Source organism: Strigops habroptila, chromosome 8 (genome assembly GCF_004027225.2).
Source record: "Strigops habroptila isolate Jane chromosome 8, bStrHab1.2.pri, whole genome shotgun sequence".
Taxonomy (NCBI): domain Eukaryota; kingdom Metazoa; phylum Chordata; class Aves; order Psittaciformes; family Psittacidae; genus Strigops; species Strigops habroptila.
The window spans coordinates 62,556,987-62,570,876 of record NC_044284.2 but is presented as its reverse complement, the minus strand read 5'-3'; the positions used below and the strand labels follow the sequence as shown (position 1 = coordinate 62,570,876).

At 44.7% G+C, this 13,890-nt stretch overlaps 1 protein-coding gene across 1 annotated transcript in view; it reads left to right on the top strand.

The window, feature by feature from the left end:
- The window catches only part of NEGR1 (neuronal growth regulator 1), a 306,944-nt gene that overhangs the window by 215,449 nt on the left and 77,605 nt on the right, over positions 1-13,890 (top strand). The window contains exon 6 of the mRNA XM_030494056.1: positions 4,259-4,410. Coding sequence (XP_030349916.1) covers positions 4,259-4,410 — 152 coding nt within the window. The remainder of the gene's footprint in view (positions 1-4,258; positions 4,411-13,890) is intronic.

The following is a 13,890-nucleotide window of genomic DNA, read 5'->3' as shown; positions in this document are numbered from 1 at the left end:
CCAAAATTGTGACGTTTTCTGGTTCAGTGGGGGTTTCACCTGAGGCTGGCTATAATCGGCAAGAAATGCACTGTCCTATTGTTCTTACTGCTCAAACATTATGCCCATCCTATTTTGTTAAGCTGTTGTTGGCATATGTGCTAGGCATAGATGACTACAGAGCTACTGGGGATCCCTGAACCTCCACTGCTTGCAGGAAAGAGAAAAACATTGCTTTTTTCCTCCAGTATATCCTCTTCACCTCTGGGTCATGGAGAGCCAGTGCAGAATGAGCCTTGGACAGCTCAGGTGTTGTTTTAGTGCAGCACTGAGAGCAGTCAGCTCTCACAGGTAGTTCAGAGTAGCAGGTACATTATCTATTTGCAGATACACTACAAGACTAGATTTATACACTGGGAGTGCACACCCTGCTATATTTTCTGGTAAAAGCATACAGAGAATCTGATTTTCTTCGCTTAGTCTTGGATTGGGATCTTCTTTTTATTCCTTTTTGGATTGGGACCTTTTTTGGGCGGGGTTTGTAGATTGTTGAACAAACGAACAGCAGGAGTTAAAACTGAAACCTAAACTGTATGTTCAGTGTCTGAAACAAGCCTTTTGGGTCTTTAAACTGTATCGTTGTTACCTTGATTAATGTATATCCAAACACACAGTTTCCAAACTCCAGGGATCATCTCATCATAAAATAGCTATTAACAGTAAACATAAAAGCAGTCGCAGACTACAGTCACTTAAAACAGCTTGTCTGTGAGGCAGAGCTGGCAGGGCTAATTCTACCTAATCACTGAGCTCATAAGAGCTGCTGTTTGTTAATCTTCTGCAAGTGCTGGTGCACATGCTGCTATGAGATCCTCTTCCTTGGCCGAGTGCAAGGTAAGGAGCCCAAAGCCCCGGAGCCAGGCAGACACACCACCTCCGCTCACCTCCTGTACCTGGGACAGGCCAGGAGAGGTCTCACAGGCAGGTTTCAGACCAATTAGCACTTTATCTGTCAAAAGCAGTGCCTTGAACTCCATATGGGAGCTGCTGGGTGGCTCCACAGGCCCATAGAGGGTTTAGTGGGCTGAGAATGGAATGGAAATTGGGGGAAAGCTAGTGAAAGCATCTTAAAATTATAAATATGTGTGGTTCTAAAGCTGTGCAAGGATTCCCTGTGGAGAGGAAGAAGGCTTCGCTGCTTTCACTCCCAGTGCCTCAGCTCCACAACTGCTCAAGTGTGATGCGTTATAGGGTTATGGAGAAATTAGATCTCAGATATTAAACAAACACAGGGAAGAAGCTTCAAAGTCACCTATCTAAAAATATAAACTCCCTTATCCTTGATAAAGCAAACAAGACTTAGGTTTGAAACCACAAAACTCATTATAATGGCTTAATATATTATAATAACATGAAGGTATCCAAATATGAAACCAAAGGTACCCCTCAGGGCTGGCAATGATGCATGAGCTTCTCTGAATGCATAGTCTCTGGAGTAAACAGGAGATCACTCTTCCCTTTAGAACTACTGGTACAAAGCAGTAAGGTGAAGAAATGTGTAGGGTGGCTGCACTTAAAATAACTTGGTAAACTTAAAATAACTTGGTAAAACCCAGACAAGTCGTAAGTGCTGTGTTCAGTCAATAAGCAAAGCAGAGCAGCACTCAGGAGTAATTTGAAAGTAAAAGCATCTGGTTCTTACAACTGCAAATGGGAATCCTCAAAACTGCTGAGTTTATGCTAACTAATGATGACTCCTCGGTCTGTTAATTGTGTGGCTTATTGATAGGCACATCTATCCCATCCCATTCACTCCCCCAGTGTCAGCCTCTTCCCAGGAGGGACATGGAGGGAAGGTCATGCATCAACTGCGTGGCAGGAGCAGTGAGAGGGGAAGAAGGGGAAGAGAACCCAACAGGCACTCCCAGTTCTCATCCTTTGGGCAGCCTGGGGAAGGCAGCAGATCACATTGAGCGGATGCAGTTCAGTTTTGATACAATTTCATCTCTAACAGGGCAAGGGGATGGCAGAAATCCCAACACTCCAGTGATTTCTGGGCAAAAAAAAATGAGTTAAACCTTTACAGCTGTAAAATAGAAATAGTAGTTCAAACTGCAGTTATGGGCTGAAAGGATGGAGGTAGCTTGGAAACTGCCAGTAGGAATAAGCCACAGGTGGAAGATTGCTCCAGTACCCTGTGATCCAGTACCTCCAGTACCCGGTACTCCTCTCCTGGGAGAGGAGACGATGGGATTGACACCCCAAAAAGCAGCGGAAGGGATGGTGGCTGAGGCTGAGCTGGGGAAGGGGCACTTGGAGGAAAGCATCTGCCCTGGGGCTGGAGTGAGTAACTGGGCTGTGGTGCTCAGCGCCTGCCTGCTCAGCCTTCCAGCACCAAGTGCCACCACACTGATAGCGCTGTCACCAGCTCCGATCCACAGGGTGCTGGTGTGGGAGCATCGGAGCAGAGGGGGTTTTGGAGCAGGGGAAGCTCTTGGATTTTCCTGCAGGAAAGGCAGGAAGAGGAGGGACAGACATTGGCAGTTTTAGAAGGGGAATCATAGAATGATGAAGGGACCTCAGGATCATCTGGTCCAACCTTTCTAGGCAAAGCATGACCTAGACTAGATGTCCCAGCACCCTGTCCAGCCCAGTCTTAACAGTGTCCAACGCTGGGGAGTCACCACTTCCCTGGGGAGATTATTCCAGTGACTGGTTGTTCTCATTGGGAAAAATTTTCCTCTTGTATCCAACTGGCATGTCCTCAGGAGTAACTTGTGCCCGTCACTCCTCATCTTTCTGAGGAGTCCCATGGATAAAAGGCAGTCTCCATCTTCTTTGTAGCCACCCTCTTAAATACTGGAACATGGTGACAAGGTCTCTTCTGAGCCTTCTTTTCTCCAGGTTGAGCAAGCCCAGCTCTCTCAGCCTTTCCTCACACAGCTGCCCAGTCATTGGTTCATCAAACATCCATATGCATAGGTTGGAAGGACAAACTTTTGCCTTTCACAAGTCTGGGCAAAAGATGAATGTTCTAACTGCAGCATTCACCCCAAACCAGGCATTTCAATCCCATTTTTTTATGTTTCTTGCAAAACCATGTGTCCATGGCATGTGCTATGTCCTCTGCCCAACCACGGGCTGTGCAGAGCAGACCTAAGTCCTTTACAGCAACAAAAACTGCGCAGGCAAGAGAAACCCCCTGCATGTGGAGCAGCATAGAGTGACCAAGTGGAACAGAGGCACTCATGTAAGGATAAGAAGTGTCAGTCCACAGTGTGCAGAAGTGCAATTAATGATAGACTTGAAATGTTTTTAGAGAGAATGCCAGAGGATTGCATTCATTCGCAGGATGTATGATTATATCTTTCAATTTATCAGACAAAAATTGTATACTTGATCTGGAACTCTGCTCCCTGTGGGAGATACAAGGAATTATGAGTAATCAGTCAGCTGTAGCTAGTATTTTAATAACGTGGTTACTCTCCTGATCTCCTTTTTTTGCCCAAAGATGGTTTACCTACAACAAACATTTAAGTCGTCCGTCTTTCTTTGCCCCAGTGCAGCAGTGGTGCTTCTGACTTGGCTTTGGAAGCAACACCAAAAGGCCTGCACAGTTCCTATGAAATTTGGGGTGAGAAGCTCAAAGCCAGAGAGGAAAAGAGCCCTGGTTTACCTTTTCCCACGCTCCGTTCCCTGGTTCCTATTCAGGTTGCTGTCTCAGCATGCTGAGCACATCTTTCCTAACTGCATGTCTAATTTGTAGCTGTAGAGGCCTGTAAAATAAACTGTGGTCACAATTTCTAGTTACCTAACCCTCATCTGTCATCAGTTAGAGGTGTGCAAGGAACACCAACAATCGCCAGAGCCTGACAAAACGCTCTCTGAAACACTTACCGTAACTATTTTCTGCCCAAAATAGGGTATTTAAAGGTTTAGTTAGGTTTGCCCAATTTAAAATCTAAGCTCTACATCTGAGAGTTATGTCCTATGCCATAGCCAGGCAGGGCTATAGGTGTCAGTCGTCATTTCGACTGTAGGACACACAAACAGAACCTGTTCCCCTCAACACCCTGCAGCTTCAGTGTTGCCCATAGCCTGTCCTATCTGCTGCTGTGGTAATTTTGCTAGACAGACTATGCTGGCAGCTTGCAAACAGTTTACTGTGCTACCAGTTTTATGGAGAAAAACAGGAGAAAAGAAGATTGAAAACAGAAAGAATAAAAGAAAATCATTGCTGTGGTATATGAGTTATAGACATTTTCTTTTTGCTTTCTAGACTGATCAATGGTCAACAAGGAATCACTATTAAAAATTATAGCACAAGATCACTTCTTACTGTTACCAATGTGACAGAAGAGCATTTTGGCAACTATACATGTGTCGCTGCCAACAAGCTAGGGACGACCAATGCCAGCCTGCCTCTCAACCGTAAGTAACGTGGACATGTGGCAAATGTTCATGGTTGTTTGTTTCCACATACAAGGATTCAAAAGCCAAAAAATAGGAGTGTGGTTTTTTTCCTCTCCCCCCCCACCCGGTTTCTTCACAAGGTGTATAAATACCATGGAGTTCCTCAGTCCTGGGAAATGATGCAGAGAGTTCTTTATTCCATGCTGCAGGAGGGTTGCTGTTCTGGAAGTGATGGCACACTTTGGTGGTATCAGTAGGTTATGAATCTATCAAACCCAAAACCAAACCCAACCCGCCGTCGTGGTATAGAGGCAGAGTTAGCATTACATATTTCTGCTCAGAATAGCGATATTGGATCACAGGAACCAGTGTAAATAAAGTTATGAACTTTTTCAGTAAGCTTCAAGGACTATACTGAGCTGGAGAACTGGAGGGTGCCAGAGCCCTGCTCATGGGTCAGGTCATTGGTTGTTGGCCTCTGGTACAGAGCACTTGCAGAGGACTTGGAGTGAAATCTTTTGGTTGCGGTTGTAATAGGCAAAGCAAAGCGTTAAGATTTTTAGCATGAAGGTTGTCTAAAACGGTTCTCAAATGTCCTGCCTGAAAGATATTTATATCTGTGAATTTGTAGTATTTCACAGTTGCCATCTGTCAGTGGCAGCCAAAGATGTTCATCGTTGAACTTTGATGCTGATCTGTTCTAATAGTGATAAAACTGAAAGACAAAACTTAGAATATATCCTACACACTTTTATCTGCATAAAGATACTCCTTACTGGGTGAAAATGTAGATTTTCAGTTGCTTAAATCCTGCGATTGTTGCCTTCTAGCCATGAAACTTTCTTCTGAAAATACTTCTTAAATGATGTGTATTGTCAGGATATGCTGAATTACTGCAGAGGAGACAAAATAAGCAGAAAATAGCATGAAGCCTTTTTGCCGCTTTATTCAGTATTTGAGAAATCATCAGCAAAGTGGAAACATTGCACTTGTAAACAGGAAATGCAAACAGAGAAATGAAAACAGAGGAATATTATGCCAGAAGCGGAGACTTATTTGGTGTATTTGCAATTCAGAGAAGGTAAAATGAAGGTTTGGTTTAATTTTGAACAGAGCAGAGCTGAATCTTCTCCTCGTTGCTGCGAGGATTTTATCAGTTTCAAGTTGTTGAGGTACCATGTAGCCACCTTTTAAAAGTACTTTGAGATGCAGAGGTTGGAAACATCATAAAAGCACCAAATACTTTGTTATAAATCATAAAAATAGATGTCTCCATCATGAAAGGGATGGGATGTGTGAAGCAGAAGAGTCTGATAGAAAATACTGAACTCTGGGTCTGATCCTGACCTCATGGAATGAAATATGGGGGTGACATTAGCTCAGAGGTTTGACTGAAAGACCAAGATGAAATGTCTTATTTTACACTATGATTTTTTTAATGTAGTCAAAACAAGGAGAGGTTTCCAGAAGGTGGTGATCTAGATTTCAGCTGGGAATGAAGATCATGTGGCAGTTTTTCCTTGCTCATAGTTTGCATTAATATTACCTAGAAAAAAGTGTTAATTAAAATATTAAAAAATCCCAGGGTAGCAACATATTAAGAGTGGACTCCTTAATCCTACAGAGAGAATTTTCTCTAGTGAGATGCTACTTACATTTTATTCTGTTGGCAATGATAGCTGAACATATGTGCTGGTTCAGGTGGGGGGGGGGGAAGTGATAGCAGTTAATGGTTGGCTGCAATATTTCATAGTCAAATGTAAGGTTAAGTATAATTTGATCATCATGTTACTTGGCAAATGTTAAAAACTAGATGTCGATGTCTTATTTCAGTGTGTATTTTAAACTGTTGGTTGCATTGGTGCAATACAGTCCAAGGTGCAGAGCTGTTCAGCCTAAATTATTACAAGGGCCTGTAGGTGCAAGACAAGGGGAAATGGCTTTAACCCGCCAGGGGAGAGATTGAGATGAGCTCTGAGGCAGAAGCTCTTCCCTGTGAGGGTGCTGAGGCGCTGGCACAGGGTGCCCAGAGAAGCTGTGGCTGCCCCATCCCTGGCAGTGTTCAAGGCCAGGTTGGACACAGGGGCTTGGAGCAACCTGCTCTAGTGGAAGGTGTCCCTGTCCGTGGCAGGGGGTTGGAGCTGGATGAGCTTTAAGCTCCCTTCCAACCCATACATTTTAATTTTTTTGAGAAAAATGCATATTGCAGAGCTAGAAAATTTGTACTTTCTTTTCACATCCTCATATAATACATAAATGACATCATATGTGCACAGCTCGGTGACAGAGCTAAGCCCACTCTCCATTATTTGTGTCTGCACCCTATGTGAATATAAAACTCAAGGATACCAGAAAAAGGATTATTCCTTCTACTACAGAGAGGGTTCTGGCGTTCTGTTCCATAAAGGCAATCTTGAGCTAATAGGAAGTTATAAAGCAGGTAAAGGGAGGTCAGGGCAAGGTAAAAGCCAGCTTTGTGTGGCTGCAACAAGGGCTGAGCAGAGCAGATAGATGGTAGATTAAGGGGGCTGTATCTGACGGTGCCCACGGGTGGATGGAGCAGGAGGAGAGCTTGCCTGGGGTATGGCAGCTCACCCATAACCAGAGGACAGCCCCACTGCTGCTGATGGTCACCCAGAGCCACTTCTGTCCCAGGGACAGAGAACCAGAGCAGTTTGCAAAGAACCTCCCATTTGGGGAGTTATGAACACCCCAGTCAAGATCTGGCTATTAATAATAAATTCAGAAGCTGTAAAATAGAAAGACTGAGTCTTGTAGGAAAAATACAGAGCAGTGGCTTCAGTAAATTCATAATGAATGGCAATTCACTACTTATTCATGCCTAAGTCCACTGTATCATCCAAATGCGTTGGGTTTTGTGGGTAAGAGTATGATGTATGTGATCCTCCCAGAGTACCCGCATGAGGAGTGTTCACTGGACAGTCTCATCCCAGTATCTATGTGCCTAATAGATCAGATGTTTAGCACTGCCAACACTGGCTTTTCAGAGAATTTCTGGAACCTAAGAAGAATTAGAACTTAGTCCTTTCTTATAAATAAAGCATGGATTTGCTGATTCATTAAGCCCAGGAGATGAAGTGTTAATGTGTACCCAGAGTAAGAGGTTCCATCTACAGGGGCAAGGAGCCAATGTGGAATGGAATAGCCCCTTTTTAATTAAGCAGGTTTTGAGTTTAAATTAGTGCAATCTTAATTCTAGTCAAAAGGCATATTTCTACAAACAAATTTGCAAGGCCATTGCAGTGGGAGGGAGTTATCATTAACCCTTGACACCGAGGTATATTTATTCAACTCTTTCCTAAGCAGCCAAAACTGAGATCATGGAATCCCAGACTGGTTTGGGTTGGGAGGGAGCTTAAAGCTCATCCAGTCCCAACCCCCTGCCACTGGCAGGGACACCTTCCACTAGAGCAGGTTGCTCCAAGCCCCTGTGTCCAACCTGGCCTGAAGTAACGATTATTGCTGATGATGATCCTGGGCCAGGCACGGGGCTCAGCCCTGCTCCGTGGTACCAGAGATCCAGGCTGTGCAAGTCAAATTGTAGGATGCGTTGGTTTAGTATTGTGGCTTGGTCAGGGGTGCGATGTCAACTCTACAGCTCTGCGAGCTTGGCAGATAGGACAGACAACTGTCCTATCTCCTGCTCTGAGCACTTGTTAAATAAGGGCAGGAAACTGCTTGTTGAAATCTCACGTTTTTAATCTGGATGTGGATATAATCCATACATCTCTAGAAACTATAAACCTACTGAAGAGACTGTTCACAGATGCATTCAGTTCACTGCTACATGTGTGATCTCTGTGTGTCCCCTGAAGACATGTCATGCACAAAAGTCTGGATTCATGTAAGCCATCACCTCATATAAAATGAAAATAATCATTATTTCAAGGCCAGGTTGGACACAGGGGCTTGGAGTAACCTGCTCTAGTGGAAGGTGTCCGTGCTCGTGGCAGGGGGTTGGAATTGGATGAGCTTTAAGGTCCCTTCCAACCCAAACCAGTTTGTGGTTCTATGATTCTCTAGTAGATATGTGCATGCGTGTTCTTGGGTAAAGGTATTATTATTTCCTAAAGCACACCTCCTATACATTCCCTAGTATTTCTAGGAATGACATAAATTACTTGTCTGGTAAGTGGTACCTTTCTTAAGAAAACCTGCAATACAGAGGAAGCATTCATGTCTGTTACCAATAGCTGCCAAAGAAATACCTTCCATTAAATGCTGGTTATATCATCCATAGGTGTCACTGATGTCCAGGTTTAAACTTAAATCTAAGATATACTGTCAGTAATTATTCAAAACCATAAATAATTGTGAAGAGCTGCAGAAAAGGTCAGTAGAGACATTTGGAAGGAAAAGGAGCGTAGCAAGGTGTGTGAGAGATGTGCTAGCATTTTTTGTACTAATTTAATTGCTGCAGCTAAACAGAACTACTTTATTGAATAAGCATCCAACTGTGAACTTCTGGTTAGTGCAACATGCTTATAATCTTGTCTCAAACATTTCTACATGCCAGGAAGCGCCAGACCGTGCCCTCAATTTGTACGTGTTGATTGCATTGTGTCCTGGTTCCTACATCGAGATTCCTAATTAAACTGGTGTCTTAATATTTTTAATACATTGGGTTTCATGTCTGAAATGCAGAAAAAAACCCCAACAATAGACTCCCAAAAACTTAAATTAACTCATTGTAAATTGCACATAACATGTAATGATACGCATATTCCTCCGTGGTGGCACTATGTGTACCTGTAGTAGTGTTGGCTATGCCTACTGGAACATCAAAGACCCAGAGGTATTAGAGGTACCTGCAGAGTGGTATCTTGTTCTTGCTACGATACGTCTTCTAAATATGGGTACAGGCAACCATTTTTCATGGTAATTCCCCAGCAGTGCCTCCTGCTGTGCCAAGTCATGAAAATCAAATTAAAACTGGGCTTTAGAGGTCTTCCAAGATCACCTCAGTCATCTGAACAAGGGCACAATCACAATGCTAGTCATCACTCCTGGCAGTTGTTGGACCTGCTCCCCTTGATCCATGGTGATTCTCCACCATTACAGTCATTTTATAGTCATGCTTCTTTCCTGTATTAGTAACTTTTCCTTTGTATTGAAACCAAACATTTTCTTACTACAGCTGAAGCCAGTTTCCACCCATCATAGTCACCATGGGAAGAAGAAAGAGCAGGGTTTCGCAGGAGTAAGAAGAAATCAGATCTGGGCAGAGGGAGGGAAGGGCAGTGCCATGGCAAAATAATTGTATCCAAGTTCATAAAAGCCTCTCCTGAAACGAGCAAGGGAATGATCCAAAGTGAGTTAATTCACTTAGCGATACACACGTGTTTGCACTGCCGTTGTCAACAGCAGTGGTGATGGGGCGGCCAAGCTGCTGGGACAGGGACCCTTCCATCACCATTTTACCATGGGGATTTCATGGCGTCTGATACCTGAGCAGCACTCATACTCCCAAAATCATAGAATCATAGAATCGTAAGGGTTGGAAAGGACCTTAAGATCATCTAGTTCCAACCCCCCTGCCATGGGCAGGGACACCTTGCCCTAAACCATGTGGCTCAAGGCTCTGTCCAACCTGGCCTTGAACACCGCCAGGGATGGAGCATCCACAACCTCCCTGGGCAACCCATTCCAGTGCTTCACCACCCTCACTGTAAAGAACTTCTTCCTTATATCTAATCTAAACTTCCTCTGTTTAAGTTTGAACCCATTACCCCTTGTCCTACCACTACAGTCCCTAAGGAAGAGTCCCTCCCCAGCATCCTTGTAGACCCCCTTCAGATACTGGAAGGCTGCTATGAGGTCACCACGCAGCCTTCTCTTCTCCAGGCTGAACAGCCCCAACTTTCTCAGCCTGTCTTCATATGGGAGGTGCTCCAGCCCTCTTATCCTCCTCGTGGCCCTCCTCTGGACTCGCTCCAACAGCTCCATGTCCTTTTTATGTTGAGGACACCAGAACTGTACGCAGTACTCCAAGTGAGGTCTCACAAGAGCAGAGTAGAGGGGCAGGATCACCTCCTTCGACCTGCTGGCCATGCTTCTTTTGATGCAGCCCAGGATACGGTTGGCTTTCTGGGCTGCAAGCGCACACTGCCGGCTCATGTTAAGCTTCTCGTCAACCAACACCCCCAAGTCCTTTTCTGCAGGGCTGCTCTGAATCTCTTCTCTGCCCAGCCTGTAGCAGTGCCTGGGGTTGCCCCGACCCAGATGTAGGACCTTGCACTTGGCTTGGTTAAACTTCATAAGGTTGGCATCGGCCCACCTCACAAGCGTGTCAAGGTCCCTCTGGATGGCATCCCTTCCCTCCAGCGTATCAACCGAACCACACAGCTTGGTGTCATCGGCAAACTTGCTGAGGGCGCACTCAATCCCCCTGTCCATGTCACCGACAAAGATGTTGAACAGGACCGGTCCCAACACCGATCCCTGAGGGACACCACTCGTTACAGGTTTCCAACTGGACATCGAGCCATTTACCACAACTCTTTGCGTGCGGCCATCGAGCCAGTTTTTTATCCACCGAGTGGTCCATCTATCAAATTGATGTCTCTCCAATTTAGAGACAAGGATGTCATGTGGGAAAAATGACTCTACTTAAACCGTAATGGTTTCTGTGCTCACTTCTTCCTTCAGCTTTAGCAAGCTTTAGTTTCTTTGCCTGTTTTTCTTCTTTTTTTCTTTTTCCCAAACACATCTGGGAGCTGGGATGTGAACTTCTTAATCTCAGCCTCTCTGCACCCATGTTAAGAGCAAAGGGGCCATGCAGTGCAGTGACCTAGTCGGAGCTGGGTTAGAGGTGCCGCAGCTCTTGCTGCTGGCACTCAGTTGGATGTGCTCCCCTGTGCACAGAGCATGGCCCCAGCTGCAGCCCAAAACCTCCTTCAGGACCTGCATTTGTTATCCTGCCTGGAATTAAATCTCCTTAAGCAGACAAGGCTTGACCTGCATCTTCTTGGCGCTGGCTCCCACTGGAATTGTCCCATGTTTCCCATGGACAAGGCTGGTGCTGCTGCTGTGGTCCTTATCTTCAGTAATTCACATGGCTTTTAGTGTGAGTTGTGTTCTGTTCAGAGAGCCTGGTATCGCTGCTAAACTCAGCACTGTCATTTTATTGACTGAGAAATGGTATTTTAGTGTATTTGGATATGTGACAGGTTTCTGCTAAGTTTTAGCTCAGTAGCTTTGCCTGGGTTACCAAGTTTGACATTTCTAGGAAGATCGGGACTCTCCAGGGAAATTCCCTTTGTGTCCACAGTTTTAGCTGTTGTCCAATTACCTAAGAAAGATTTTATATTTGATCTCTCAAATACTGGCCTGCAAAGCAAACTCAACACCAATTTGCATGGTTCAGTGTTATGTCTCAGCCAGGCAGGCTGCTCTATACCAAATAATAACAAATGTGTATAGATATCTCTATATACATATAAAAAAATTAAATAAAAATTCCTGTGCTTATGAGGATCCTATTCAAAGGCTGCAGTCAGTCAGAAGACATTGATTTAATAAGGTTTGGATCAAGCCCGAAGTCTGCTGTTGACATCACAGTGCAGAAAACTGTTGCCATGGACCTGATTTTTCATTGGAGGCGACCATTCCAGTCCTTCCCCCAGGGGAACAGTCATTGCCCTGAGCTGCTTTCTTCCTCTGTGTCTAAGGATGGACAGCGAACAGATTTGGAATCCATTCTGGACACTTCCAAATCACTTGAGGGACTCTTCATCAGGGACTGTAGAGACAAGACAAGGGGAAATGGCTTTAACCTGCCAGAGGGGAGATTGAGATGAGCTCTTAGGCAGAAGCTCTTCCCTGTGAGGGTGCTGAGGCGCTGGCACAGGGTGCCCAGAGAAGCTGTGGCTGCCCCATCCCTGGCAGTGTTCAAGGCCAGGTTGGACACAGGGGCTTGGAGCAACCTGCTCTAGTGGAAGGTGTCCCTGCCCGTGGCAGGGGTTGGAATTGATGTCCCTTCCAACCCAAACCATTCTAGGATTCTATGATTTGTAAAGGGGTGGTCATATATCTGAGCTGCGATGCTTTCTTATGGCTTCTTATGGTCTGCAAGGCTCCACAGCTGTAGGGTCCTACCTGGAAGCTCGTAAGTGTGTGGTGAACCTCTTCCCTTCCAGACTAAAGAGGATTTGGGGTTTTTTTCCCCTCTGTGTGTGCTCTGTCTTCATTGATGGGGTTTCTGGTCTAAGTCCTTGGCTTTGTTTACCACATCCAAGTTGGCTAATAGGACTGGCTGCTCCTGGAAAGGTGATCCATCATGGAAATTACCCGTCCTGGAGATGGAGACCAGGACAAACACCCAGTTCCTGATCAGAGTGTTGAAATTGAGGGCATTAGAGAAGCAGGGTTATAAATCTGGGGGTTGGTTCCTTAGGGACCTGTCTCAAAGATCAGGGTGTATCCATCCAGGACATTTGAATTGAGTGATCATGTTCCCAGTGCAAAACAACTCTCTGAAAACTTTCAGGCGTTCCCAGTGGGATTCATGGGCAAAGTAAAAACCTGTCTTCTCTTGCACAGAGTGGAATGCAGTTGTACAATGCAGCTGAGCAGTGCACAAGTTTTCTTTACATCACAGGTACCCCCGGAAGACTAATTTCATAAGATATTGCTGAGCCAAGGAGTCCTATAGAGTTCAAACCTCAGCACTTTCAATTCTTATATTCATGCAAAATAAGACAAATGGCCAAATCTTGCATTTATGTAAGTTGTAATAAACCTGTTAGGTGTTGGGTTTGAGATCTTTCCATATGGATGCCAACTACTGCTCCAGGTAGCAATTACTGAGGGTCAAGTGGAAATGTTCTCTAAATCCATTTTCCAGCTTGAGGTGTATTATGAGTTACATGGCAATAAGAGACTGAGATGGGACAAGGTAGAAATACCCCGTCTGAGCAAAGCCGGGAACATGTGTATCTCCTTGACGTTTAGAAGAAACTTTAAAGGCCTGAGACTGTATCTGTGTTTCAAGGGACAAAACCAAACCAAAGTGCCAGGGATCTTTGCCCTGGGTCCTTAATGAAGTTACCTTTATATTATGTTTAGTTACATTTGTGTTATTATATCCTCCCAATTGTGCAATTATAACCGTAGCTAACAATGTTTAGACACGTCTTCTTACTGAGCTGATAAATCAGAGAGCTTGAAGCACGTGTAGAAGCATGTCTAAGTGTTCATCTTGGGGTTCAGTTCATTATGATGATTATGCATTCAAGGTCATCCATGGAACTTAGCTGCTGAAGGCAGCGGCTGCCCACGTCCTGGTCAGGGTAAGGAGCTCTTCTTGAGCTCATTCTTTTTCTCTAGGGGTAGAAAACCTTGAAGAAAAATTGAAAATCCGAAGAATACCACGCTTAACAAATGGAATGAAAACCAGACATGTGATAACATAATGATATAAATACATTCCACAACTCTGGAGCAGAGACTTCAGCCTTGGCCTCAGATACTTTGCAG